General features: G+C 45.3%; 17 protein-coding genes; 8 read left to right on the top strand and 9 right to left on the bottom strand.

The window, feature by feature from the left end:
• Positions 1–638: 638 nt before the first annotated feature.
• Positions 639–1246, bottom strand: GSBLH_T00006122001 (uncharacterized protein; the record flags this gene model as incomplete). The annotated part of the gene is made up of 3 exons (XM_013039061.1): positions 639–1080; positions 1110–1180; positions 1235–1246. The coding sequence occupies 3 exons, from the start codon at positions 1244–1246 to the stop codon at positions 639–641; spliced, it is 525 nt and encodes a 174-aa protein (XP_012894515.1).
• Positions 1247–2007: 761 nt separating this feature from the next.
• GSBLH_T00000800001 (uncharacterized protein) lies at positions 2008–2999 on the top strand (the record flags this gene model as incomplete). XM_013039060.1 has 4 exons in its annotated part: positions 2008–2468; positions 2505–2661; positions 2695–2772; positions 2803–2999. 4 exons carry the CDS (start codon positions 2008–2010, stop codon positions 2962–2964), a joined length of 858 nt encoding a protein of 285 aa, XP_012894514.1. The 3' UTR covers positions 2965–2999.
• A 548-nt stretch (positions 3000–3547) lies between these two features.
• On the top strand, positions 3548–4261 carry GSBLH_T00006121001 (uncharacterized protein; the record flags this gene model as incomplete). Its single annotated transcript, XM_013039059.1, has 4 exons — positions 3548–3874; positions 3903–3959; positions 4034–4193; positions 4254–4261. 4 exons carry the CDS (start codon positions 3548–3550, stop codon positions 4259–4261), a joined length of 552 nt encoding a protein of 183 aa, XP_012894513.1.
• Positions 4262–4916: 655 nt separating this feature from the next.
• GSBLH_T00000799001 (Peptidyl-prolyl cis-trans isomerase) lies at positions 4917–5649 on the bottom strand (the record flags this gene model as incomplete). The annotated part of the gene is made up of 5 exons (XM_013039058.1): positions 4917–4950; positions 4982–5094; positions 5127–5424; positions 5454–5575; positions 5608–5649. 5 exons carry the CDS (start codon positions 5647–5649, stop codon positions 4917–4919), a joined length of 609 nt encoding a protein of 202 aa, XP_012894512.1.
• Positions 5650–7096: 1447 nt separating this feature from the next.
• Positions 7097–7736, top strand: GSBLH_T00006120001 (uncharacterized protein; the record flags this gene model as incomplete). The annotated part of the gene is given in 5 exon segments (XM_013039057.1): positions 7097–7158; positions 7177–7261; positions 7294–7374; positions 7406–7541; positions 7573–7736. 5 exon segments carry the CDS (start codon positions 7097–7099, stop codon positions 7734–7736), a joined length of 528 nt encoding a protein of 175 aa, XP_012894511.1.
• Positions 7737–7757: 21 nt separating this feature from the next.
• Positions 7758–8767, bottom strand: GSBLH_T00006982001 (uncharacterized protein; the record flags this gene model as incomplete). The annotated part of the gene is given in 6 exon segments (XM_013039056.1): positions 7758–7799; positions 7833–8100; positions 8120–8220; positions 8254–8353; positions 8383–8713; positions 8743–8767. The coding sequence occupies 6 exon segments, from the start codon at positions 8765–8767 to the stop codon at positions 7758–7760; spliced, it is 867 nt and encodes a 288-aa protein (XP_012894510.1).
• An 838-nt stretch (positions 8768–9605) lies between these two features.
• Positions 9606–10918, bottom strand: GSBLH_T00006119001 (uncharacterized protein; the record flags this gene model as incomplete). Its single annotated transcript, XM_013039055.1, has 6 exons — positions 9606–9779; positions 9812–9886; positions 9916–10171; positions 10224–10484; positions 10513–10852; positions 10906–10918. The coding sequence occupies 6 exons, from the start codon at positions 10916–10918 to the stop codon at positions 9606–9608; spliced, it is 1119 nt and encodes a 372-aa protein (XP_012894509.1).
• Positions 10919–10985: 67 nt separating this feature from the next.
• Positions 10986–11919, bottom strand: GSBLH_T00000798001 (uncharacterized protein). XM_013039054.1 has 5 exons: positions 11885–11919; positions 11751–11815; positions 11638–11718; positions 11489–11603; positions 10986–11458 (listed from the first exon to the last, which is right to left on the bottom strand). Exons 1-5 carry the CDS (start codon positions 11888–11890, stop codon positions 11024–11026), a joined length of 702 nt encoding a protein of 233 aa, XP_012894508.1. The 5' UTR covers positions 11891–11919; the 3' UTR covers positions 10986–11023.
• A 324-nt stretch (positions 11920–12243) lies between these two features.
• GSBLH_T00000797001 (uncharacterized protein) lies at positions 12244–12865 on the bottom strand (the record flags this gene model as incomplete). The annotated part of the gene is made up of 3 exons (XM_013039053.1): positions 12244–12448; positions 12480–12658; positions 12689–12865. 3 exons carry the CDS (start codon positions 12863–12865, stop codon positions 12244–12246), a joined length of 561 nt encoding a protein of 186 aa, XP_012894507.1.
• A 498-nt stretch (positions 12866–13363) lies between these two features.
• Positions 13364–14018, top strand: GSBLH_T00000796001 (uncharacterized protein). XM_013039052.1 has 6 exons: positions 13364–13483; positions 13514–13596; positions 13630–13714; positions 13745–13888; positions 13920–13947; positions 13973–14018. The coding sequence occupies exons 1-6, from the start codon at positions 13375–13377 to the stop codon at positions 13983–13985; spliced, it is 462 nt and encodes a 153-aa protein (XP_012894506.1). The 5' UTR covers positions 13364–13374; the 3' UTR covers positions 13986–14018.
• A 32-nt stretch (positions 14019–14050) lies between these two features.
• Positions 14051–14910, bottom strand: GSBLH_T00000795001 (uncharacterized protein; the record flags this gene model as incomplete). XM_013039051.1 has 6 exons in its annotated part: positions 14794–14910; positions 14680–14761; positions 14573–14647; positions 14402–14541; positions 14213–14369; positions 14051–14182 (listed from the first exon to the last, which is right to left on the bottom strand). Exons 1-6 carry the CDS (start codon positions 14886–14888, stop codon positions 14051–14053), a joined length of 681 nt encoding a protein of 226 aa, XP_012894505.1. The 5' UTR covers positions 14889–14910.
• An 897-nt stretch (positions 14911–15807) lies between these two features.
• Positions 15808–17324, top strand: GSBLH_T00000794001 (uncharacterized protein; the record flags this gene model as incomplete). The annotated part of the gene is made up of 3 exons (XM_013039050.1): positions 15808–17137; positions 17168–17248; positions 17284–17324. The coding sequence occupies 3 exons, from the start codon at positions 15808–15810 to the stop codon at positions 17322–17324; spliced, it is 1452 nt and encodes a 483-aa protein (XP_012894504.1).
• A 3-nt stretch (positions 17325–17327) lies between these two features.
• GSBLH_T00000793001 (uncharacterized protein) lies at positions 17328–17747 on the bottom strand (the record flags this gene model as incomplete). The annotated part of the gene is made up of 2 exons (XM_013039049.1): positions 17328–17477; positions 17508–17747. The coding sequence occupies 2 exons, from the start codon at positions 17745–17747 to the stop codon at positions 17328–17330; spliced, it is 390 nt and encodes a 129-aa protein (XP_012894503.1).
• A 189-nt stretch (positions 17748–17936) lies between these two features.
• GSBLH_T00006981001 (uncharacterized protein) lies at positions 17937–18613 on the top strand (the record flags this gene model as incomplete). The annotated part of the gene is made up of 7 exons (XM_013039048.1): positions 17937–18014; positions 18046–18098; positions 18128–18203; positions 18235–18363; positions 18395–18472; positions 18503–18548; positions 18600–18613. The coding sequence occupies 7 exons, from the start codon at positions 17937–17939 to the stop codon at positions 18611–18613; spliced, it is 474 nt and encodes a 157-aa protein (XP_012894502.1).
• A 2112-nt stretch (positions 18614–20725) lies between these two features.
• GSBLH_T00000792001 (uncharacterized protein) lies at positions 20726–21211 on the top strand (the record flags this gene model as incomplete). Its single annotated transcript, XM_013039047.1, has 3 exons — positions 20726–20855; positions 20888–21054; positions 21089–21211. 3 exons carry the CDS (start codon positions 20726–20728, stop codon positions 21209–21211), a joined length of 420 nt encoding a protein of 139 aa, XP_012894501.1.
• Positions 21212–21289: 78 nt separating this feature from the next.
• On the bottom strand, positions 21290–21773 carry GSBLH_T00000791001 (Cpn10; the record flags this gene model as incomplete). XM_013039046.1 has 4 exons in its annotated part: positions 21290–21464; positions 21499–21555; positions 21586–21619; positions 21661–21773. 4 exons carry the CDS (start codon positions 21771–21773, stop codon positions 21294–21296), a joined length of 375 nt encoding a protein of 124 aa, XP_012894500.1. The 3' UTR covers positions 21290–21293.
• Positions 21774–22263: 490 nt separating this feature from the next.
• GSBLH_T00000790001 (uncharacterized protein) lies at positions 22264–23147 on the top strand (the record flags this gene model as incomplete). Its single annotated transcript, XM_013039045.1, has 3 exons — positions 22264–22343; positions 22374–22899; positions 22929–23147. 3 exons carry the CDS (start codon positions 22264–22266, stop codon positions 23145–23147), a joined length of 825 nt encoding a protein of 274 aa, XP_012894499.1.
• Between the last annotated feature and the right edge of the window lie 482 nt (positions 23148–23629).

Genomic DNA, 23629 nt, shown 5'->3' with positions numbered 1-23629 from the left:
CTGGGTGTAAAATAGGAATAGGTGGTGGGAGTGGAATTAGCAATCATTGTTTCAATGCTATTATTGTTATTGTTATTGTTATTTCTATTATTGGGAGTAGAGTTCGTGCCCATTGTTTCGATATTTTGATTGCTATTGGTGGAGGAAAGGGGTGTGTTTATCGGGAAAGGCTCTGCGTTTTCAAGGCTCTGCGTTGATTGAAGAGGGTCGGTTTGGATGGACATGTTTGGCGCTTCGAAAGACACTTCCGCTTCGGAGAGAACGGGAATCGGCGCCACTTCGTCATCGAGCTCCACGTGATAATCTTCCAGAACGGAGAGCGAGCGATTGGAAGGATCCTCGATTTCCATTGGGGACCGCAGATCGCTCTGCAGATCACAGGGAACAAAACACAGAGAACAGCGGAAGGATCATACGCGAGAATTTCGTTGATGAGAAGAGAAAGATCGGGGCAGATGGGCAGTTCTAGAATCTCCGAGAGCGGCTTTTTCTCTTTCTTCGTGGCGGAATGCTAGAATCAAAGCAAGGCCAATCCAACACCATCAACTCCTCGGTATCCACAAACGTATTAAACGAAGAAACGAACGATTCTGATTGGGATTCCGCCTGGGATTCCGCCTGGGATTGCGCTCCGGGCTTCAACTCTTCTGCGATTTCGATGAGTTGATTGGAGTCGAACACGACCGTGCAATCTGGATCGACACTCTTTGATCAAACGACGAATCCAAACGCTTTACTAGGTTCGAGAGCAGCAATCCCTTCACGCCTCCCTCATCAAACTGGCGACTCATGAGATGAAAGAGCGGATCTGCGTTGAATTGGAAGTCGGAAGGGTCCATTTCGATGTTTCGAAGATTTGTTTCGATTGTGCTCGCGGCTTTACTGCTTCCTTCAGCTCCGTTTTCAGCTTTATGACGCGGTTTGGACGTTTCTGCGGACTGCTTTGATTGTTCCCCGCGATTTAAATTATCCAAGATTCGATAACCAGTATGCAGGGTATCGTCAACTCGATAGCCATAAATTTTCACCGAGGCATCAAGCGTAGTACCCGCTTTTTGGAAGTTGGGCTCTTGGTTTTCGCTAGAGGTAAGGAATTCGGTAACGAACACCTTCCATCCAGTAAAACGTCTTCTATGTGATTAATAAGATCCAAATTCCATGTATTCTTTTGGTTAATCTTCTACTTATGAAAAAGAGTCCGAACTATCACATTTTCGCTAGAAAGTCTCATTACCGCATCATACATAGCAGCGATTTTTGCAGAACGATTCCTATTACTCAACATGAAGCAAATTCGAAACGGCTCTGGTTTTGACTGATTCTCAGTAAGTCGCCGAGCTGCAATTAGGCTTTGTCTCTGGATTTTCCTTTAGATGAACGAAATCACAATAGCATGCCGCATCTCTCGTTCTTTCTCGTCATCATTGAGAATCGAGTTTTCTTTGTTGAGGGAATCTGCGGAAGGAGGGAGAAAAGATACTCGCCTTTGATTTGGAGCCATCTCTTTTCAGGTGCTTTCGATATTCACTATTGACTCTAAATAATCCACAAACTAAAAATAGATTTTAAATTTAAATCAGCTACAGGGAACTAGCCTTTTTTGCTCAAAGTACATTATTGCTTAATTATTAACTTCCAACTATCTGTAAGTGTATTTTCCGGGCATGGCTCTGGTCGCAAAGCTATACATTAAGCGAGAGATTATTTTGAGGTGTTTGAAAAGTGTTGAGCTAACAGGGGTTTAGAGGATTGTAGGATGGAGGGAACCTCATATTCTACGGCAGAATGGTCTCCGACTCCTGTATCCGTGAGCGTTTGGTATGAATTGTAGTCAGCCGGCTTTGCGCAGTTTCCATCCCTGAGTATAAATGGAGATCGCTACAGCAATGGAGATACTTCGAGAGAGTATCAACTCACTAACCAGTCATCATTTCCGATGGGTGGTTCAAATAGTTCTGTTGATTCTTTGTCACGGTGAATCTTACCGTTTAGAATTTTATCGGAACTATGAGATCGCCTATAGAAAGCGACCCTATGTATTATAATCCAGTTTCAGATAATAGGAATGGTTTAGACTTTACTTGCTCGGATAGTTATTACCAGAATTCTATGTATCGGCCCCCATCAAGCACATTATCAGTGTTTCCAAATCAGGGCGGTTTAAGTGACATGCCTATGAGTATTCCACCTGTTTCTCGGGTTCCGAATTCGTTTATGAACCCATCCTACTTTGCTACGTATCCTCCTATCCCTAGGTATTATGTTCCAAGCAACGCGGCAGTGATTGGCTCGAACTACAGCAACCCTTTTATGACAGTCCCTAAAAGTTCCACTCCCATGTCCTCTCATTCGGATTCTTTCGTTCCCAATCCGAAGCATCCGGATCTTGATTGTACTTTGGATATTGACAAAGTCCGACGTCATGAGGATAAGCGCACCACGTTGATGATCCGAAACATTCCGAACTGGTAGGGCTGCTTATTATTTCCTCGCATAATGCACAGCTACTCACGCAAGACATTCGTTCAGATCATTGATGAGAAGTGCAAGGATATGTATGATTTCCTTTATCTGCCAATAGACCAGAAAACAAAGTGTAACATGGGCTATGGCTATGTGAATATGGTGGATCTGGACGCAGTATGCGTTTTGTATGATAATGTAGTTGCTTGTGGCATATGGGTGATTTTCTAGTATAACAATTGTCGTTGGCCGCATACTCGGAGTAAGAAGGTCTGTCAGATCTGTTACGGACGTTTGCAGAGTGATTCTGTAATGGAGTGTAGCTGTGGTTACTAGTAGAAGGATCTGATTGACTACTGTAGCGAATGGTCTGTGATGACGTCGGAAGAGGAGTTTCACCCACTTTTCTTTAAGCTAGAAATAACGAATGATAATGGGAAACCTACAAGAAGGATGGTCCGCTATAAGCCACCAATTGACTTTTCTATGCGTAAAAACTAATATTTTACCCTTTTGCATTCTTTTCGTCTTTTGAGTATGTGTTTGTTCATAAATTCTTTGAAGATGGAAGAACTGTATTCAACAGAGTTTTACGTATTTCTCGCGATAATTCTTCTCCTTCTGGTTCCTATTACAGTAGGAACCTTTCGTTTGAATAGTTGACATTTTCGTAAGGAGTGAAATTTAGATAAGGCATCATATATTTCGTGCTCTCAGATTGTTGTGATCATAGCTATCATACTTGGGCTTGGTTTTTATCACCCGAACCATCTCAAGACTTTTGTGGGTTTCTGTAGTAGCGGTAACAAATAGATGTGTCTTTGCTTTTATCTCTTGTGTGAATTTTACGAATTGAGCGGTACCTACATTTCCTTCAACAGGTTTGTACCATTTACACCTCTAAACTAGAACTCCTCCCACTCCTCTTCCTGATTATGGGTTTGATTTTATCAAAGAAGTGAGGTCTCGTGTTTCTTGCTGATTGTAGAAGCAATACTTAAATGTCCCTTTCTTTGGGAAGTTGAAGACAGAAGCAGTCATAAACATCCTACTTGGAGGACTTGTGTTTTCCGCACTGTTTCTGATGATCAACAACAACGATGATTTCCTTCTCCTTCGCCGAATTCTCTTCATGTTAGGAATCACGGCTCTTTTACGCCCATTCATCTTTTGCATGACCAGTCTTCCCGACCCCAGTGAATATAACCCGAGTCGATCATATCTTTTTTTGCTCTCTCTCTACCTTGTTAACGTTCTTAACACCACGTCCGAAGAGCAGAAACCAGAAGAGATCACGCTCGCGCAGGTTGTAAACTACACGTTCACTCGTTTGCACAATCCACAAGACATCGAAACAAGCGGCGATATGTTGTTTAGCGGACATACTCGCTATCTCATCACGGCTGTTTGCGTACAGAGCTGGGGAGAGTTCTCAGTAGGCGTACGCCTCGATGATTCGCGCTGAAAACGCTCATATCTTCGTTCCTTTATTTTTGGTAGCATTCAGTGTTGCCTTGGCGTGCTGTTATATGATTGTTATGGTGTGCGTAGCTGGAAGGGTTGAGTGTAGAGCCGATTTCATTATTCCGTTGATGTGTTTATGGCGATTTTGATTGTCGTTTTGTTGTGGATGGTGATTTGTGAGTCATCGATGCTTGCTGAAGTAGCGACTGACAAAGCTCAATTACCTTATATTTCGAGATGGCTAATTTGTTTCATGGGATGGCTGAGTGAGTTCATTGTTTGTTGCAAACTTGTTTTTGCTTGAATATAGTGCTTTTCATTCATAGAGGATTGATTTTGTTAGTAAATTAGTGGTTATACACGGAGTGAAGGGAGGCAACGAATAGAATGGATGGGTGGATTGGAGGTTGGTAATTCACACATTAGAGAGGATAGAGAGTATATATCTATTTTTTAGATCAATGAGATTTATACTACCTGATAGAGATTCCAATAATCCTGAAGGTTGTAGGTGTGTATGGTGATTGTTGGTGTTAAGTCATTCGTTGTGAAAAGCGAATAAAGAAGAAATGGGGCTATGGGTAAGTAATGTAAGAGAGAATGGTGTAGAAAGCCTACAGAATCTCAGATAGAGACGAAATCAAAAACAATGGAATACAGAAGATTCTGAAAAGAAACCAATAACATAAATGCAAGTATTGTCTGAATTCGGATTACTGAGACGAGGAGTGAATGGCTTTTTTTTGAACCATAGAATCAATCTGACTATGCTGTTGATTTATGAAAAGAGTGATGACCGTATTAGGAGTGATCTGCAAAGACTTAATTGATCCAAAAGAAAAAGAATGAATAAATGAATCGTATAGGAAGCATTATCATTTATAACATAAACTAACATACCACCTATTTTACTATACATACATAAATGATTCATTATTGTTTCTAAAATCTATTTTCACTCAACTTTATTATTAGTATTAACAAACAATTCACAGCTCTCCACTGTCAGCAATAACAACCTTCCTAAACATTATACAACCACTCCTTCAAATACTTCAGAGGCGTTCCATTGCCTGTTCCAAGAGCTTCGATCATCTTCACGATCTTCATACCTTCAATGACTCTGCCAAAAACAACATGACGACGATCCAGCCACTGGGCTTTAACCTAAGAGTGAAATGGATTAGGTGAGTCAGTACGGTAGTAATGAAGAACTGAGATCCATTCGCATTCGGTCCAGAATTGACCATCGACAGCAAACCAGGACCCACATGCTTCATTCTAAAGTTTTCGTTCGGGAATCTGTGGCCATAAATGGACTCACCTCCGGTTCCATTTCCAGCAGTAATATCACCGCCCTGAATCATCAAATGCGGAATGATACGATGGAAAACGGTTCCCTTGTAATGCAACGGCATTCCGCTCCTGCCGATTCCCTTCTCTCCAGTGCACAAAGCACGGAAATTTTCAACAGTTCTAGGGGCAGTTCTTCCAAATCTACAATGAAAACCAATAAAGATCCAAACAGGCCCATAACAATTCTGCCGACCTTTTGGCCATCAATTTCAATATCAAAGAAGACTCTTTTCGTGATCCTAGGCTCTCTTTTCTGGACATAACGTAAAATAACATAAACCCCACCGTTCCTCTAGAGCGTGCCTCCACGACAGAAAAGCAGACAGCAAGTGCGAGTAGAGCAAATAAGACCGAATGATACCGCATCAGTAATGTTTTTATAAACAGAGATTACTTTCTGTTAATTTAACAACATAAAGAATGTATAATATTGTATGATACGATCAAATATTGTGCAAAGGTAACCTGCTTAAAAAGGTATAATAAACGAAAGTTAATGAAATGCTCATTTTACACATGACTTTGCTTTGTTCTATTCTCAATCTGATTCTTATTTTGTAGTAAATTTCTAACCCATCCGATAATATTCCATATGCTTACGTAGGCATTCGCGAAACAATTCACATATCTCGACATTCCAATTGAGTTTCGTAAAGAGTCATGTATTATTTGAATAAATAAAGTTGGGGATATGAGTAATTATTGGTAGCATGAACATTATACATTCAGTGAATTATTTTTTTGATGGATTTGGTAACTTTGGTGATTTCGACGCATTATGTACAAGATAGATTGATTTGAACTCTTGACTAGATTGTAGAATTTGATACAGTCCGACATATTGGTTGAATGAATGTGTAATGAATATGAGCTTTTCTTGGAATGGATACAAGTGATAGTACGATATATATTGAAGACAAAAATGCCAGTAATATAAGATCGTAAAAGATTAAAAGCATGAAGAATACATAAATTAGTGTGATTTCATTTCATTTGATTTCTCTCCTATATTTATGATTTTGGTTGATAATAGTGTAAGCTTCTTTTACCATAGCTGTGAGTATATATATATATATATATGATATACATTCACTGTATGAGAAAATATCGATTGCAGGTTAAAATAGTATTGTAAATAGAAAGTACAAAGCAAAATAAGCAAGTGAATGAAAACAATGTGCCATTGTTATGGATAACACTTCCGTTTTTATGGTTACACATTGCAAATGTTTACTTTTAATAATACACTACCTCGAATTGTACAAATCATTCCCTAACGAACCTGTTTGACATGGTTACACTACCTCATAAACCCTAACGATTTCAGAGAAAAGTTTACTATTAGCATTTATTGTGAAGTCAGAGATGTAACTTCACATATTCACACACTGGAAAGAAAAATTCCGTAATTCCCAATTCAACCACAGTGGATCGTATTCCCTTCCTTTTTTATCTTATTCTTAACAGTACACAAACCGCAGGGTGTTATCTACATTTCTCCTACTTTCCAACTTCATCATTAGTTACCTCTCTATGTCTAAACATTATGAAAAGCATCACATACACTGCAAAAGTATACAGACATGCATTTCAAGCCTTATTAACGAAGAAACGCTTCTATCCCCTCTCGCTTCCTTTTTTCCAAAATTCTGGTCAGAGAATATTTTTCGAATAGTCGTATACATTGCACATTACGTAATCTTCATTTCGAATACTATTAGGAAGCCGAACACACCCACAGAAAGGAAGTACAAAAATCGTGGCTATTTCCAGAATAGGATTGGCTCCTCATTTTTTGTTTGACCCCACTATTATGAGTAAAACTTTTGACGAGATCATTGAGGAGAGACATAGTTGTAGAATGTTTCCTTTTTTGTACTGACTTATTCTTAGGTTCGACAGTGCTCCCGTTTCTGATGAAATAATCAGCCGTATCGTGAAGAGAATCGATCTGTGTCCTAACTCTTTCGGTCCTCATGTAGGTTTGTACGGTTTTCAAATAATCGTTAGTCATTTCATACTTATGTTGTAACAAACAGAGATTTGATTGAGAAAATCACGAGTGCTTCTGGCCAGAACTGGGTGAAGTCTGTAGGTGCTCGATTTGCATGATTATGCTTAGGCGCCACTGCTCTTTGTTTTCTGTAGCGAGTGTGAAGACAGCTCTTGGGGTGATCGGGCAATTTCCTTGTGGTATATTCAAGATGCGGCCATCGCCCAAACCTATGCATTGCTGGCAGTGCAAGAAGAGGGTCTTCGTATGGAGTGTCGCAACTGTATTACTATTAGGCTCTTGCTGGGTTGGAGGGTTTGACGAATCGAAGGTCAAGAAGATTCTGAACATCCCCAGCCATTTCCGACCTGTGGGAATTCAGGCGTGTGGGTACGATAAAAAATCGCGTGTAAAGAAATATCCCAGAGTCTTTGAAGATACGTTTACGTATTGTAAGTGAAGTGTTTCTTACAAACATCCTCTACTTATACTTGTTCTTGAGCGTTTCTAGATAGGACTTCAGCTACGACTCAGCTTCTCTCCATATTTCTCTCACTCCATCTCCCTTCAGCGAGGAGTACGACACCAGTGGCGTCAGCCGTTGCATCACTTCTTGGCGCAGAAGCACGCGCTGCACTCCGTCCTGGTCATCGCATCGCAACGTTTTCACGCGAATCGAAGGCACGATCGCTTCAGCTTGCGACACCAGCGACTCGGGAAGCCCGCAGAGCCGCGCTGCGATGATTCCGTAATGCCGATCCATCTCATCTTTGAACTCCTTCGCGACGGCGTCCTGGCTATTCGACACCAGCACGTTTTTATATCTAGACCCCATCGCCCAACACAGCAATCGAGCACAGAAAACGCGGAGCGTTGGACGGATCGAAGGCGGTTTTCATGAAGGACGTCTTCACCGTCGTGTAGCAATTGCGAATCGACGCGAGCTACGCAGAATCCTCCATCATCGATCGCCCCACAGGCATGAAATGCGTCGAGAACAGCGAGAACAGCGCAGGCCGCGTCGAGCAGAACTCCAGCAGCGACCAGTGCAGCGACAAAGCGCATTCCAGCGAGGTGCTACGTTCCTCTCCTCCCTCTCTCCCTACCTTTTCCCGAACTCATCGCAGAGCAGCAAGCTGCATCCGCTCAGTCCGTCGAACACGTCTCGAATGCACCGGACCTCGCGCGCGAACGAGCTCAGTCCGCTCTCGATCGACTCCTCCTCGCCTCCGCACATCGCCAGGCTCTCGAAGATCGGGACGTGGCCGTACTGCGCGGGGACGAAGCAGCCGAGCTGAGCCAGCACGCAGGCGACGCCGATCTGCTTGATGAAGGTGGTTTTGCCGGAGCAGTTGGGACCGAGGACGAGCTGGTGGGGCGTGAAGGCGGTGAGGAGGAGATCGTTGGAAATGACGGAGTCGGAGACAGCGAGGGGGTCTAGAATGGAGGGAATGGAGCGCAGCGACGCCAGTTTTGCTTGAATGCGATCATCTAGAGAATGAGGGAGAGAGAGAAGGGAAGAACGTTCCCGGAGTTGAATTTGGGCCGAGACCAGGGCATGGAGGATTGGGAGACGAGAACGGCGAAGCTGGAGAGAATGTCGAGGAGAGAGAGAGCGTCGTTGCCCTGGGATGAAGCGATGGAAGGAACCCATGCCTTGCATAAAAGCGCGATGAAGGATCGAAGCGAGTCGGCGAGCTCGGCGAGAAGCTGGAGAGGAGAGAAGATGGGAAGGGTACGTCGTTGACAATCCGAAACACGGTGGTTTGGCACTCCGTACATCTGAAAAGAAGGAGCGTAAAGAAAAGGAAGGTACTTGAGATTGAGGGACATCAAGTCCTGCGTGCTGACGGCGATCTGCGCGCCTTTTTCCTTCCCCAACTCGAAGAAATCGCTGAATGGAAGCCCTTTCCAGTCCACCACTCGCTGAGCAGTCCGCGGTTTTTGGAAGCCACGACGAGGTAATACCCGCGGGACACCGTATTCATCATTTTCAAATCGAACGTGTCTGCACTGGACCCTTCTCTCCATCGCTACATTGCTGCTGATACTCCTTGATCAGCAGCACCGTGTCGTCGACGGCCTGCAAATACACGGAGCGATTGACGTCCAGACTGGCGTCGATCCCCGCCTTCAAACACAGACACAGCTGATGTTTCGACGCGCCGTTCATCGAGAAGCTTCCCTTCACTCCTCTCGCGCAATCCAAACTTGAAATTGGGATCGAAATACTGACTCAGCAGCGCGTGGAGATCGCTCCACTCGCGCCGTTCGCAGATCCGACCGATCGCTCGCGCAACTTCGCTGCTGCAGTCGCTCAGACACTCGCTCAGCTGACCCATCTTCGCCTCATCGATTGCAATCCCTCAACTACGAGCTCGCAGTTGCGAATCAGCTGCAGATAGCTCTTCACCAATCGCACAGAAGCGCGCACCGAACTCTCCGAGCTCTTATTCACCAGATTGGAGAGCACGCCGTCCACGTTTCCGTAGAGCTGCAGCAGCTTTCTTTCATTTTCTCTCTCTCTCATTCTACCTCGCGAAGCATCGATCGCTTCTCCGGACTTCGCAGCAACTCCTCCACAACGTCCAGTCGCCCGTTGATCGTCGCCTAGTTCCCATTGAAAGCCTTTGGCCCACTTCTTCGGCGGACGGGCTTTGCAGCCAGCTTCGGAGCATCTGCTTGCCTCCAGGCGTCACGGTGCGATTGATCGATTCGAAGACCGAGCCTTTCGTGGACTGCGTCTTGCGATTGAACAGCAGTTCGAGCTGCGAGATCGTGGCGAAGCTCAGATGGAGCGTGTTGAGCAGGTCTAGAGAGTGCAGGGTGCGGAAAGAAGCGACTTTTCCACTCGACAAGAACGCTGTTTGCGTGGAGGAGGATCCCCTTTGTGAACTGCAGATACTTCAACACGCAGCACTACGTCGATACCGATGGAGAAACCTACAGCGGCTGCGAGCGCGAGGTATTTCTTCTCCATGTCGTTTTCCAGAGTGAATGAACTCGTGGGACTCTGTCTGTGAGACACATCCGACACCAGACAACCATTAACTCGCTAATCTGCTTCTGCCCCTCGGTTTCGTCGTAGTATTTGCGAGCCACGGGCAGGAGCTGGTAGTCGGAATGGTTTGCGAGGGTGGATTCCAAGGTCTTGTAGAGATGGGAGTTTTTCTGGCTGTTGGGGAACAGAACCACTTGGTATTTGCGTCTAAATTAGCAGGTGATGTGAGAAATACTGTAGAATGTGAGAAGAGATCAGAGAATAGGAAGAGGAGTCGGAAAACTGGGTGAGTTCGAAGGTGTGGAGCCGATTGAGGTCAATTTCTGCGACTCCAATCTCATGAGCCCGGTTTTCACAAATCGAAATGATGCAATGAGGTTCACTATCGTCCTTCTCTTCCTTGGACGACTCCGATGCATACTCTCGATTTGATTCCGAAGCTACACGCTTTGAGCCTTTCCTGTTTGTGATGATGACACGAATTGCCTCTACTGTGTGTTTGAATTCCGTGAAAATGTAGTTGACGATCGCTTTGACCTCTGCGAATAATTTCTCTTCGATTTCCCCACCTTTTTCTGGGATGAGAGTGAAAACGCGTCCAGGTCAAGAATAACGTGTTCTTTCTTACTCGCACTATCCATATCCATACTTCCGCAACAAAATCTGTCACTCGTTCCGTTCCCTCCATTTTCCTCCAACAAACACTCCAAAATATATCCTCTTACTGTGATCATACTGCCATCGCCTTATTCGTGGTGCGACTTGCGGGTGGAGCGGGCCTCCTTCTTCTCCTTCTTCAGCTGCTCCATGCGCTGCTTGTAGGCAGCGGCCTCCTGGCGCGAGTTCTCGCGGGACAGCTTCATGGCGCGCTCGTTCGCACGCTTGTGGCAGAGACGCAGGTGGGTCACCAGACGCTGGATCTTGGGCGCCTTGTCGCGCTTGTGGCCATTGTGCTCGAACTGGCGGCGCACCACGAACTTGCGGACGTCGTCCTTCTTGCTCAGACCGAACAGCTGGCGGATGTGGCTGGCACGCTTGGGACCCAGGCGGCGGGGCTTCGCGGAGGCCTCGTCGGTCAGACCCGGAATCTCCTGCTCGCCCTTCTTCACGATCATCAGGTTCAGGACGCAGATATCCGAACCCACGATGCAGCCACGCACGGACTTGCGCTTACGCTCACCCTAGACGTGAAATGAAGATTCCGAACCAACGTCGCGACGAGCACGGTAGCAGGACATGCCGTCGGCAAGCAGAAGACGCACACGGTAGTTGCAGAGAACTCCCTGCTTCATGGGGAAACCCTGCTTATCGTTTCCTCCAGTGATGCTGAAAAATGAGCAAATACACGCAAAACCCCTACCGGAAGACGTAGCCCTTGAACTCGTCTCCGAGAAGGTCTCCCTCAACCTCCTGGCTAATTCTCTTGTCCATCAGACAACGGCTAGCAATAAACGAGCAAAACACAATTCGTACAGCTTGTTCTCATCATCAATATCAATAGGCTTCTGAGAACCGAGAGCGGGATAGCAGATGTTAAGCTAAAACACAATGAGTCCGGGGTTCACAAAACAAATGATTGCGTTGTCTTCCATGCCCAATTTACTTACCTTCATACTTATCTACTTCAGTAAAACCACAGTATTCAAGGTAATCTGGGTTATTGGAAAATAGGACCTAGGGGGTCAAGTGAAAACCTATTAATTCGCACATAGTTCGATGGCACCAAGGGGTTCAATTTTGAATCAACTATTCTATTGTGAAATAGATTTCTTTAACAAAAATTGTCAATATGGCTGGTTGTACTGTAAGGTTTAGAGTGCAATGAGAGGGAATTACCCCAAAAGGGAGAAGAAATATTATATTTTATAGTAATAACAATAATAATAAAAGAAAAAGGATCGAAAAATGCACGCTGTGGGATTTGAACCCACGAGTACTCCGTACAGTGGGACTTGAATCCACCCCCTTAGACCACTCGGGCAAACGTGCTCGTTACTTCCAGCTTCTTTTTATGGTATATATAACAAACACTCCAGTTTCCTAAACCCACATACGGATTCTTTGCCATTTCCTCCGCCAGAGTAGTGATGGGTCCGTGGCCGCACAGCACTGTAGTGGCGTAGGGCAGCAAGAACAATTTCTTCTGAATGGAGTCCATGATCGCCTGTGAACTACAAGGAAGTCTCGCAAATCGCCTCATACTCGCCTCCTTCTAAATCGGTGCGTCCGATCGATCTCTTGAACAGCGTGTCTCCCGTAAACAAAAAGGTTCCAAACTGATAGCAGCAGGATCCCTGTGTATGTCCAGGCGTGGTGATGACGCGTCCCTCGCGCGTTCCCACAGAGACGAGATCATTGTCATTCACAAAATTCATCGGAATCTAGACCTCAAGAAGCTTCATTCCATGGACATTCAATCCGAGCGTTTTGCCCTCCTCGACAACGCCTTTAAATAGATGGAAATCGTTCTGGTTCATATAAACGGGAATTTCGCCGATCGAATTCAGCAGCTTGGCGATACCAGAGCAGTGATCATGATGGCCGTGCGTGAGGAAAATCTTTTCGATTTGACAGTGAAAGAACTCCATAACAATCATTCTCCAACAATCGAATATAGGATATGTTTACACCGCACTTCTCGATCGCATCGACAATTTTGTCAGGCTCTTCACCTGGATCAACGAGAGCGCCTACGTGTTATCTTCCATTTTTAAATGCACCTACCAGATTTGAGCGAGTCGTCCCACATCAAGTACGCATTTTCCTGGTAGACGCCGTTGGGAATCATGAAAACCTTGAGCATAGCAGGACGGTGTCCTCCACAGCAGCCACCGCCGCAGTCGCCGCAGTCGCCGCAATCATCGCAATCGCCTCCACACTAGGGGTAACTGAAACTGTGTAATCGTACACCTAAAATAGTAGCACCCAAAACACAAATTACCACCACTGTGACCTCCACAACCACAACCTCCACAGCCACAGCCATGATGAAGTCGAACTGTTATCGAAGAGGGAGTGACACGCCGGAGAAGCGTAGCAGAGGATCGAAGAGCCCGGGACACAAACATCATTTATTTTTTTTAGGTCAGACGATACGATGTTTGCTACGGAAAGTTACGTTCAATCGCGTAAGGGTGGTCGTGGAACATCTCGTTTTGACTATTTGCAACAGTTAATAACGGAGTATCAAGACACGTCTAAGCAAGGTAGGGTGCTGGATAGGGAATCGACGGTAGAGGCGAGGCGACAAATCATCGCGAATTTAGCCAACTTTGCTTATGACCCATACAATTATGCCATAATGAGCGAATTGAATATCGTAACGAACTCTCTTACTGGATTCAGTGTGTAGCTTGACCTCTTTTTGGATGGACTGGAAGAGGAGGATGAACTGATAGTGGAATTTGCAATTGGGGGTATTTGTAACTGTATTTGCTGTATGCCTATATGCTCCATTTGTTTTGTAGACCCTGCCTTTTCGGAATTAGTGGTCAGTGAAAAGGCCAATTTGAAGAACATGATACGCCTATTATCGAGCACGAATGAAAACACGTTGATCTCTGCGATGGCGACTCTTTATTATTTAATGGACTATCCTCAAGGTTTAACCAGTTCGTTTTCCTTTTTCCTCCTCATTTTTAGTCCTTTCGAAGGCTTCTGTCCAAACCGCGCTTACTACCTACTCCACCTGCGAGAATGCCAAGATAGCGAACATGGCATCATGCATACTGTCTCGTCTGTGCCTTGTTTTCAACAAACACACACTCTCTCTCTTAATCCGAAAGACCTCCAAACCGGTTCGTCGCGTGTATCTTCACCTGACTGCCCATTTGCCGATTCTTTGTTCCCATGTTGTTGCCCTGCTTCCGCTGATACCCGTTTCCTCCTTTATTCATGGAGTCTTGCTACCCCTCACACCCCACACGCGTTCAAACCTTGCGGACGTCATTATTTATACGCGGTCTGTCAGCGTGATGACCACCGCCTCGATTGCCAGTTCGATTGCGGCCGCCTGGACCTTTGACTTTCCGGTTGCCTTCTGAGACCATGTGATTGGGATGACTGCCCCGATGGGGAGGTCTGTGAAGATTTCTAAGGGAAAGAGAGAGGAAGGAGAAGAGTACGGGTTGTAGAGAGCGTCAAAGGTGTAACTCAGCATTTGACTTCCATTTTTACGAAGGGCGTTGCAGAAAGCGTCCTTATCATAGAAATAGACGATGACGTCGCGTTTGTTGTGAGGGCTCGGATCACAAATCTCCATCTTCTGCAAAATAAGGGCAACGGACTACTCGTACTTTATCATCTCTTTCCTCGAAAAAGGTGGCAATTGCCTCTTGACTTATATATGGAGGTACATCCTTCAATTCCAACTACAAAAGTAACTGATATCACTTTCCATTACAGCGTTGCAGTCAGAGTGAAGATGTGCCTTGATTTCATCAAGCAGTCTGTCTACCTCTCGAGCGAGACCATTACCAGCGTCTCTAGTGCATTATGTATATAAAAATGAAAAAACTCGCTTTCAGATTGACTGTCGTCTCCAGATTCCTCATTATCATCCAAGTCCCATGGCTTTATTGAGGGTTCTTTATCCAGAAGAGATTCCGACATTTCTTGAATGTTCAAGCAATGGTAGTGAATACTACAATAATGGTTCTAAGGGAAAGGCAGAATAGCATGATTAAAACCCGATCACGATCTAGGATCTGAAATACGCATTATAATTTATTTGTACCCCCTAGAAATTGTTATCAGCCTGCTTCTTGGTAAATAGGCAGGGCGATATTGGATCCTATCTAGTTGTTAGTCATGTTGATGAATCACAAATCGGATATTCGAATCGTTATTAGCAACGTTTTATGAATACAGAAGAATTCACTCTAAGATCGGTACAGAAAGGTTAATTCTGATAATTGTGTGTTTTGTCCTACAGAAAAGCTTGGATGATTCATGGACAATTTGTAACTAAGCAAAATGGTGTAACTTGGAATAGGAAGAAGAGAGGCGAGTAAAATTAAACTCTTTTGAATCAAGCATGATCCCCAATTATTATGATATTATAATTATTATAAAATCACAATGCGAACCATACTGAAATAACCAATATATATATATATATTCTATCCTTCAAAATTTCAATCCAAAAGGATTTTTAAAAAGCAAACAACAACAAAGAGCAGAATGCTAAAAATCAAAATAGGGTGTGTGTTTCTATTTCCCCCCAATACAAATAGTACCAAATTTCTCGATCTGTCTTGCAAGTGTTCTTTTCGTGAAAATGCATTGTACGACTTTACAAATGGTGCGGAACTGAAAACTTAAAGTGAGTTTTCATTCAGTGGCGAAACCTCGTTGTTTTTATAAATTGAATAGCCAATCACGGCGAAACAAACAATTTAGATTTTGGAAATATAGAATCCGTACCAAATTACCTTCGAAATAGGAAGCATCGTTTTAAAATACTACCTAACGGTTCACTTTATTATTATTATTATTATTATTATATAATAACAAATTGTGCTTCTCTCAAATGGGAATGCGCTATTATTCTTTAGATGTCGCGAAAGGTTTAGGCATATTGCTTATGATTTTGTCGCATCCCTTCCTGGGTTCGCTTTCCAGTGTTGACTCTCTCTTTTTTCTAAATGTTGCAGAAGGTATTCCAAAAATCGTGTGGTATTGTATATTCGTTCCTTTGGGTGTGATAGGAAATATGGGATCATTTTTTGTGTTCCTATCAGCTATCTGTAACACCCTGTCTTTTTTGGATATATCAAAAAAGGGATGGAAGGTTGTCTGGCGCTATTTGATGATGAAGTGTGTTTTTGGAATTCTATTGCGCGCGATCGAATGTTTCTGGGTTAGTTGGTCGACAGACTATGATATTGTCGAAACACGTACGTTGCAGCTGCCTGTAGTTCCTATCCCTTTTTCAAGTAACGTGATTGACTGCATTGGCTTTAATAGTTGGAGTATTTCTTTAGTCGTTTATTTGCTTCGCCTGATTCCTTTCCTTCGAGACTATCGAATTCAGATTTACCTTCTCTACATCCTCTCTATTGTGCTCACTATTTTCTCGAGATGGATCTCTGAAGGTTGTCTGGTGATTACAGACTGGTGCAAAACGCAGCATTTTACGATTTTGGAATATTGCTTTTCGAAGATGAGCAGTGGCACAGATCAGATTCCTCAGCTGTGGCCATTCGGTCTTCTGGGCGCCTCCGTGGCCATCATTCTCCACTCTGGAGTCAGTCTTTTGCATTTGATTTGGTTTTCGAGCATCGTTTTTTGCGTGAATTGTATCATTGGCATGGTGTATCTCTATTCGATCGACGACTTCGTCACTGAGTTGTTCGAAGCCTTCAAGCCCGAAGGATTCGAGTTCATTTCCATGGGAGTCGAGGCCGTTCTGATCCTGGTTCTGATCCTGCTGATCGATGACAAAAGACGATTGGCACTGCGAAGAAGGGGGTCTTTGAAACGCACGTCATATCTGCGAAAGCTCAGCGTGCTGTCGTTTACCATTTTCATTCTTCAGAAATGGTTCAACAAGCACATGCTGGTGATTTTTGAGTTTTTCTTCGGACAGCTGATCGACAGCGAAAAGAAGGAGCTCCTGTGGACCTGGCCCGTCATCGTGTTGTTCATGGTCGTGCTCGCGTTTGCAGCGATCGGGATCACGGAGCTCTGGAAGCACTTCGAATTCCGCTGTTCTATGGAGCATCAGGTTAATAGGATTCTGCTGTGGCTCTTTGATAAGCAGTATAGCAAGACAGATTATAAAGCGATTATTTATGGGCCGTTGAAGGAGGTGCAGAACGAGATTGATTGCGGACATCGGGACGAAGAACCGGTTGAAGGTAGGGACGAGCGAGGGGTGTGATGTGTAGTGGAATTAGGCATGCAGCGACTCGATAGTTTTTGTGTTTGTTACAAACAAGCCACTAAGCTAAATGGATACCAGTCAAATAGTTGCGGAGCACCACGTGCAGCGAGTAGCAGCAAGAGACCAACTCCTCCAGAAGGGCGCGATTCTCCGGGTTGTAGCCGTTAACCAGCAAAAAATGGCGAATAAACCGATCTTCCTGCCCTTGACATTGAATTCATCACACCTACCTCCTCGGTACTCGTGCTGGCTTTCACCAAGAGTTCCATAATCTTCTGAATGTTCATCGAGAATTTACACTGCTGACACACATTCTAATTCAAAAACTACGTGGCAGAGACTACCTTCACTTCCGTAATGATACATTTTCTCGTTTTCAAGTCATAAGTGCAGAAAACTTGAGGAACATACTCGCCCTCTTTGTCTCCGCAAATATCGCACTTTTTATTTGGCTTTGGCAATGCGTGCTTTTCGGAATACTTGCGGATCGCTTCCTTCTCGCTAATGCCGTTTGGAAGAAACACTGGACGCAGTTTCGGACACTTCTTCTCTACAGCGTCCAACAGAGTGGGTAAGTGTTCCATATTTCTGAAGAAAAACCTTGGAGTTGTGCAGTGGCTTATTAGTACTCCATAGAAAATGAAAACAGGTCCCATGTAGTCTAGCAGGTTAGGATAGCGGGTTTTCACCTCGCCGACCCGGGTTCGAGTCCCGGCATGGGAGCTTTTTTGCTTTTCTTTTCTATTTGACTCTGGTTTGAAACCATTTTTTGTATGATCCGTCGCGAATATCATCCTTCTTCCAAAATCGATGCGCTCATTTTGAAGAAAAAACTGAAAGATGGAGTAAAAGTAGGGAGTGACAGAAGGGGATAACGTGAAGTCTGCGGAAGAAGAGGCGGATCGAACGAAGTTTATCGACCGAGTCGTGGGAGGGTAAATATTGCAGTGAGAATCGACTGTAGGTTGGAGCGAGATGAAGCACTTCACGAATCGAACGGAGATATTACTACAGTGGAGCAACTCGATGTGGAGGACCATGTACGGGGTGTTTTGAGTTTGTAACGGAAAGCCCGAGAGGAACATCCCGGATATCCCAGAGAATAAGCGCGTTCGAGACTTTTTACGCTCGATGCCATTGACTGGTCATGGAGCTGCTTTTGGAAAAACCATCTATGTAGTTCAGTGTTATCGTTGCAAAGTATTATATGTGGGATTGGCGTGAAACCTAGTGTTATGGTCATCGAGCAGGTGATCCAGAGTGTAAATATACTGTGACTGGTGATTTGAATTTGGAGCTGCAAAGTCGAGTGGTTTTGATTGTGTTATGTGATGAATAGATCCGAGAAGACCCAATTCGCTCTTTCAAGCCTCTCCAAGAGCAACGTTCGAATAGCAAGTACTTCTTTCTTTTTTGTTGTTGTGTGTTATTTGTAGAGTGGAGCGAATGAAGCAGCTACTCCAAGAGGCCAAACTCGAACAAGCGGAGCGTGCTGAGCATGCTAGGCGTGCTGAACATACTGCCCATTCCCATTCGCATTCGCATTCCCATCACTCCGACAGCGAGCATCGTCACCATCGCCAGCACCGCCACAAACACCGCCACCACACCCACGCCTCTCCCCACCGCGCGCCGTCAAGTGATTCAACACAAACATCGCACTCATGAGCCTGGAACAACCTCGCCAGGCGCAATTCCTTTACATTTCTTTTATCCTCCTTCCCGTCTTTGAGCACAAACACACTCTCCTCCGTGAGCGCTCCCTCCTCCACCAGCGCCACCACGCCTTGCTCCATCATAAACCGCACGCACTGCACCAACGCCGACTTCTCTCCGTCGAACGTCGCCTTCATAAACGCTTCGTCCTGCGCGATCTTCTTCACCGTCAGCGTCGTCGCGCCCTGAAACGCCCGCAGCAGCGCGTTCGCCGCGCGAGCCACCGGCGAACTCTCCGAGAACGCGGCCTTCTCTACGACGGATCGGGTTTTTATCAAAAAGCGAACGCTCGGTCTCGAGATGGTGGTCAAAAGCGAAGGAATTCGCGACGAACCCGAGATAATTGACGCGCTGCGTGGCCTTCTGCGCGATTTTGCTGAAGTACGTGTAGTTGATGATCTCGATCGCGTTCAGCGCCGACGGCACGAACTTGTTGTTCTACCGCTCATCCCTCGCGTCCTGCCTCACCGTCTTCATGCTGTTTCCTCCCCAGATCGCCGGCGTGGTCAGCTTCAGCCGCGACGCGGCCTCGTCGACGCTCTTCAACCGCATTTCTTTCTCAGGGCAGTCGCACGTCATGCCTTCCTTGTCCCACACGTCCAGCTCGCACGTCCACGGCTCCTTCAGGTAGCTCCGGTCGATGTACGACGGAAACACGCGCCGCTTCCCGCACCGCGCGCACACCGTCGACGCGCACCCGTACGACAGCGTCGGGTCCGATGCGATTAAATGCGATCTACTCGTCATCGCAGGAATCGCGCGTACAGACGCTTCCCGCCGCGTCCTCCGCGGTTCCGACTCGGACCCTAGGAATAACCGCGGGAATGGAGAGGTACGACGTGAATGCGGCAGCGATTGCGGTTGCGGAAGCCGTGGAGGTCGCGCTTGGAGGAAACGGGGGTACCTTTGAGTTTCTACGGTGGAAACGTGGAAACAGAGAAACGTCGAATTGGTCGAGAAGAAGAGAGAGGAGGTAGTTGTTGCTGCTGTCTAGGCGTAATAAGAAAGAAAAAAGAAGAAAAACTCTGGTAGTGATTGGGACAACTATAGGAGAGAATCATTAACGAATCATGTACACGATGAAACGATTGGATAGAACGATGCTGTTCAGGGGAAGGCAGCCTCGGTGATAAAGAGAACCGCAAGTGACGCAGCGTAAAAGTTGGCTGCGGATGTGTTTGTCGCACTCACTGCATTTTACAACCTGGAAAGTCACGCAAATTCAAATTAAGAGCCACTTTGGCCGTTACATTGTCACGCTTTTTGATAGGAACCGTCGTGTCGAGCAACAAAAGCTCACTGAAGCCCGAACCGGGAAACTCGTGCCGTTTCTGGCACTCTTCCTTGGCAAATCGCAGCATTTTTGAGAATTTCTATTCAAAAGAACGAACCCCAGCGAACTACATCAGTTTCCTTATTTTGGCACAAACTACATTTCCATGATTTTAGTCGTTCGCCTTGGTGGCGAACACATGCACTGTGGTAGCAACGCATACACGGTCCTATGAATTCAAAGAAAACAGCAAATGATACCCTTGCAACGGAGGTCACAAAAGGGCCTGAAACAACTCATGCACAACGCCGACTCCTACAAATTAGAAACATCCAGAACCCGAACCGGAATTTTGTCATGAGGTGCGGCAGTAGAGCGAGTCGGTCCTTCGGCAGAAGACTGCTCTGCGAGTTGTTTCTTTTCCATATTCTAAAGAAATGGACCAGATTTTTGGAATTTCAGAGAAATTTCCAGGATTATTCTTGCATATTATAAGAGATCAAAGAAAGGGTCAAACAACTCTTAAGTTTTCATCGTTGTTATTATTTTTTTGAAAGATTTTATCTAAGAAAAATGTCTATTATATATCAAGACTGGACACCTGCAGGTTGGGATAAGCGAGGCAAGAAGCCTACTGTTTCTCGCGAGAAGCAGGTAAATACCGCCCGCAGACTAGATAATGCTGTCGAAACAACTGCGAAGTGTATGGGATTCGGCGCTCTCCTTGACTTGTAGATGATGCTGGAAAAAACAAGAATATTGTAAACGCTCCAGCGCTGTACGCTAGAAAGGTTGAAGAGGAAGATGAGGTTTTCACCCTTCCTAAGGTTAACCTTTCGTTCCGGCATCGTCTGCAAAGCGCTCGTCAGGAGAAGCAGATGACCCAGAAAGATCTAGCTGTGGTAGGCGTCTATTGTTCGTATCGCTCATTCACAGAAGTTGAACGTCAAAGCTTCCGTCATTCAGGACTACGAGTCTGGAAAGGTGATTCCGAACCAGGCTCTGATCTCCAAGATGGAGAAGGTTTTGGGTGTTCGTTTACGTGACCCTAAAAAGTGAACTTGTCTCTACTAAGTCGCCATCGTTATAAAAGTATTGTTTTTGTCCGTTTTTCCAGCTGTTTGTTGCAAACACTGCAAAATTACTCAAACTTTCCCAGAATATCACAGTCGCAGAACAGAGTGTATTCCTCCTCTCCCATCTTCAGAGGGGTGCCTCCATACTCAGGGAGCAACACACGATCACCGACCTTGCAGTTCATAGGCAGCAATTTTCCATTGTTGTCCATGCGGCCAGGACCCACGGCAATCACCTATGCCATTAGCATGCCATGTCCAAGAGTGTACATTGCCCTGATTCGCCTTCGCGACCGAAGTTTCGGGAAGCAGAATTCCCGTGGCAGTCTACACTTCGTACGCAACTGGAATGTGTACCTGAGCCTTGGCAACGAGTCTCTTCACTAACACTCTATCAGCAAGGGGAATGATCTTGTTCTATGCAGTAAGCACACAGTGTTCCATTCCTTACCATATTTGATTGCAATTTGATTAATAATAATTGCCTTGGAGTGGAAATTGAAACGCCCGTTTTCCAAAAGAAGGTTCGAAAGAAGAGGATGCATATACAATTGCGTCAACAGAAAAGAGAGGGTAAAAAACTCACGTTGGAAAACTTTCGTCGGTAATGTTCCTTTCACTTGTCAAACAACCCAAACCTTATGATGGATAGATATGATTGTAAATAGATTCTTTGTCAAATTGACTCTGAATTGTTCGAAATGTCATCTTTTTCTTTCACGAAAGATCCAGTATCTCAATGTCGGAAGAAGGAAAGGAATCAATCATTCCAGACAAGAAAGCGGATTCATCCTCTTCAAAGACACTGATTAAGACCGATGGAGGAATGGAATTTATTGTGGACAGCAGGTATTCACTCATTAAGTGTATAGGTATACACTATGAACAGTTGCCTCATAGTTAGGGGAGGGAAGCTATGGGGTAGTTATTTCTGTAGATGATACTATAACGGGTGAAAAGGTTGCGATTAAAAAGATCCCCAATGTTCTGGACGATCTGGGGAATGGTTTTCGTGTCTACCGCGAAATCAAGATCATGAACCACTGCAACCACCCGAATATTCTCTCGCTAACAAATGTGTCGATTGTTCCCAACAATCGAGACTTTACGGATTTGTTGTGATTCTTATGTTCCCTTAGCGGTAGATACATGATCATGGAGCTAATGGAGACGGATCTGTATCGTGTAATATACAGTACCCAAGTCTTGACCGATGAGCACATTCAATACTTCATTTACCAAGTTCTCTGTGGCCTAAAGTATCTCCACTCCGCCGACATCATCCACCGCGACTTGAAGCCCTCCAATCTCCTGGTCAATCGAAATTGCGATCTCAAGATCTGCGATTTCAACTTAGCCCGCGAGGAACTGGGCTCCACGCTCACGGAATACGTGCAAACCCGTTGGTACCGCGCTCCCGAGGTCATGCTGTCATCGCAGCAGTACACGCGCGCAGTGGATATCTGGAGTCTTGGCTGCATCATGGGCGAGCTGCTGAAGCGGAAGGTGTTGTTCAAGGGGAGCAACTACCTGCACCAAATCGAGCTGTACTGCCGCTTGCTGGGCTGCCCGCCGGACGAAGATCTGACGTTTATCACGAACCAGAAGGGCCTGAAGTACATCAAGCAGCAGAAGTTCAAGGCGAAGGACTTCAAGGAGGAGTTCCCGGGGGTGGGAGCGAGGGAGATGATGTGATGTAGGCATCACCGCAGTGTCTGGACCTGCTGCGCCGCATGCTGGTGATCAACCCGCAGAAGCGAATTACGGTGGAGGAGGCGCTGAACCACGAGTACTTCGCGGAGTTCCACGATGAGGCGTACGAGCCGGTGTGTGATCGGGTTTTTCAATTGGACGTGGATTACAACACGATGACGATCGAGAAGCTGCGAGTGAGGGAATGGAGGGGCTGTGAGGCGTAGGATTTGTTCTACGAGGTGGCCATGGAGTATGAGTAGAGGAAAAGAAGAAGAAGAAGAAGAAGAAGGAAAGGTGGAACCGTGCGAACGTGAGAATATAAGGATTGAGTGTTTGTTGGAAAAAGGAAAGAGAAAGGAGGGTGAAAATAGGGGATTGGGAATCGTCGATAGTTGGAGGATGGAGCAGTGAAACGATGGAAGGAATGCATTCTCTTCAGTGAACGATTTTCCTTTTATCCAGGTTTTTCCTCAACAGAAAAGATCAATCAACTTGCGAAGCAAGCGAATTCGCATTCCATCAATCATTCGCAGTGCGTTCAGTCAATCGAATTGTCACTCTCTCGTGCTCCCTGTTCGCTCCTTTTCCTCTTCTCTCTCTCTCTTCCTTCCTTCGTTCCTTTCCTTTCTCGTTTCATTTCTCGTTTCAAACAAACAAACAAACAAACAAAGAACCATTCAAATCAATTGCAAGTGTTGAAGAATCG

Source organism: Blastocystis hominis (genome assembly GCF_000151665.1).
Source record: "Blastocystis hominis, Singapore isolate B (sub-type 7) whole genome shotgun sequence assembly, scaffold_1".
Classification (NCBI taxonomy): domain Eukaryota; class Bigyra; order Opalinata; family Blastocystidae; genus Blastocystis; species Blastocystis hominis.
Note: the sequence above shows the minus strand (reverse complement) of the source record. Positions and strands in the feature narration are given on the sequence as shown.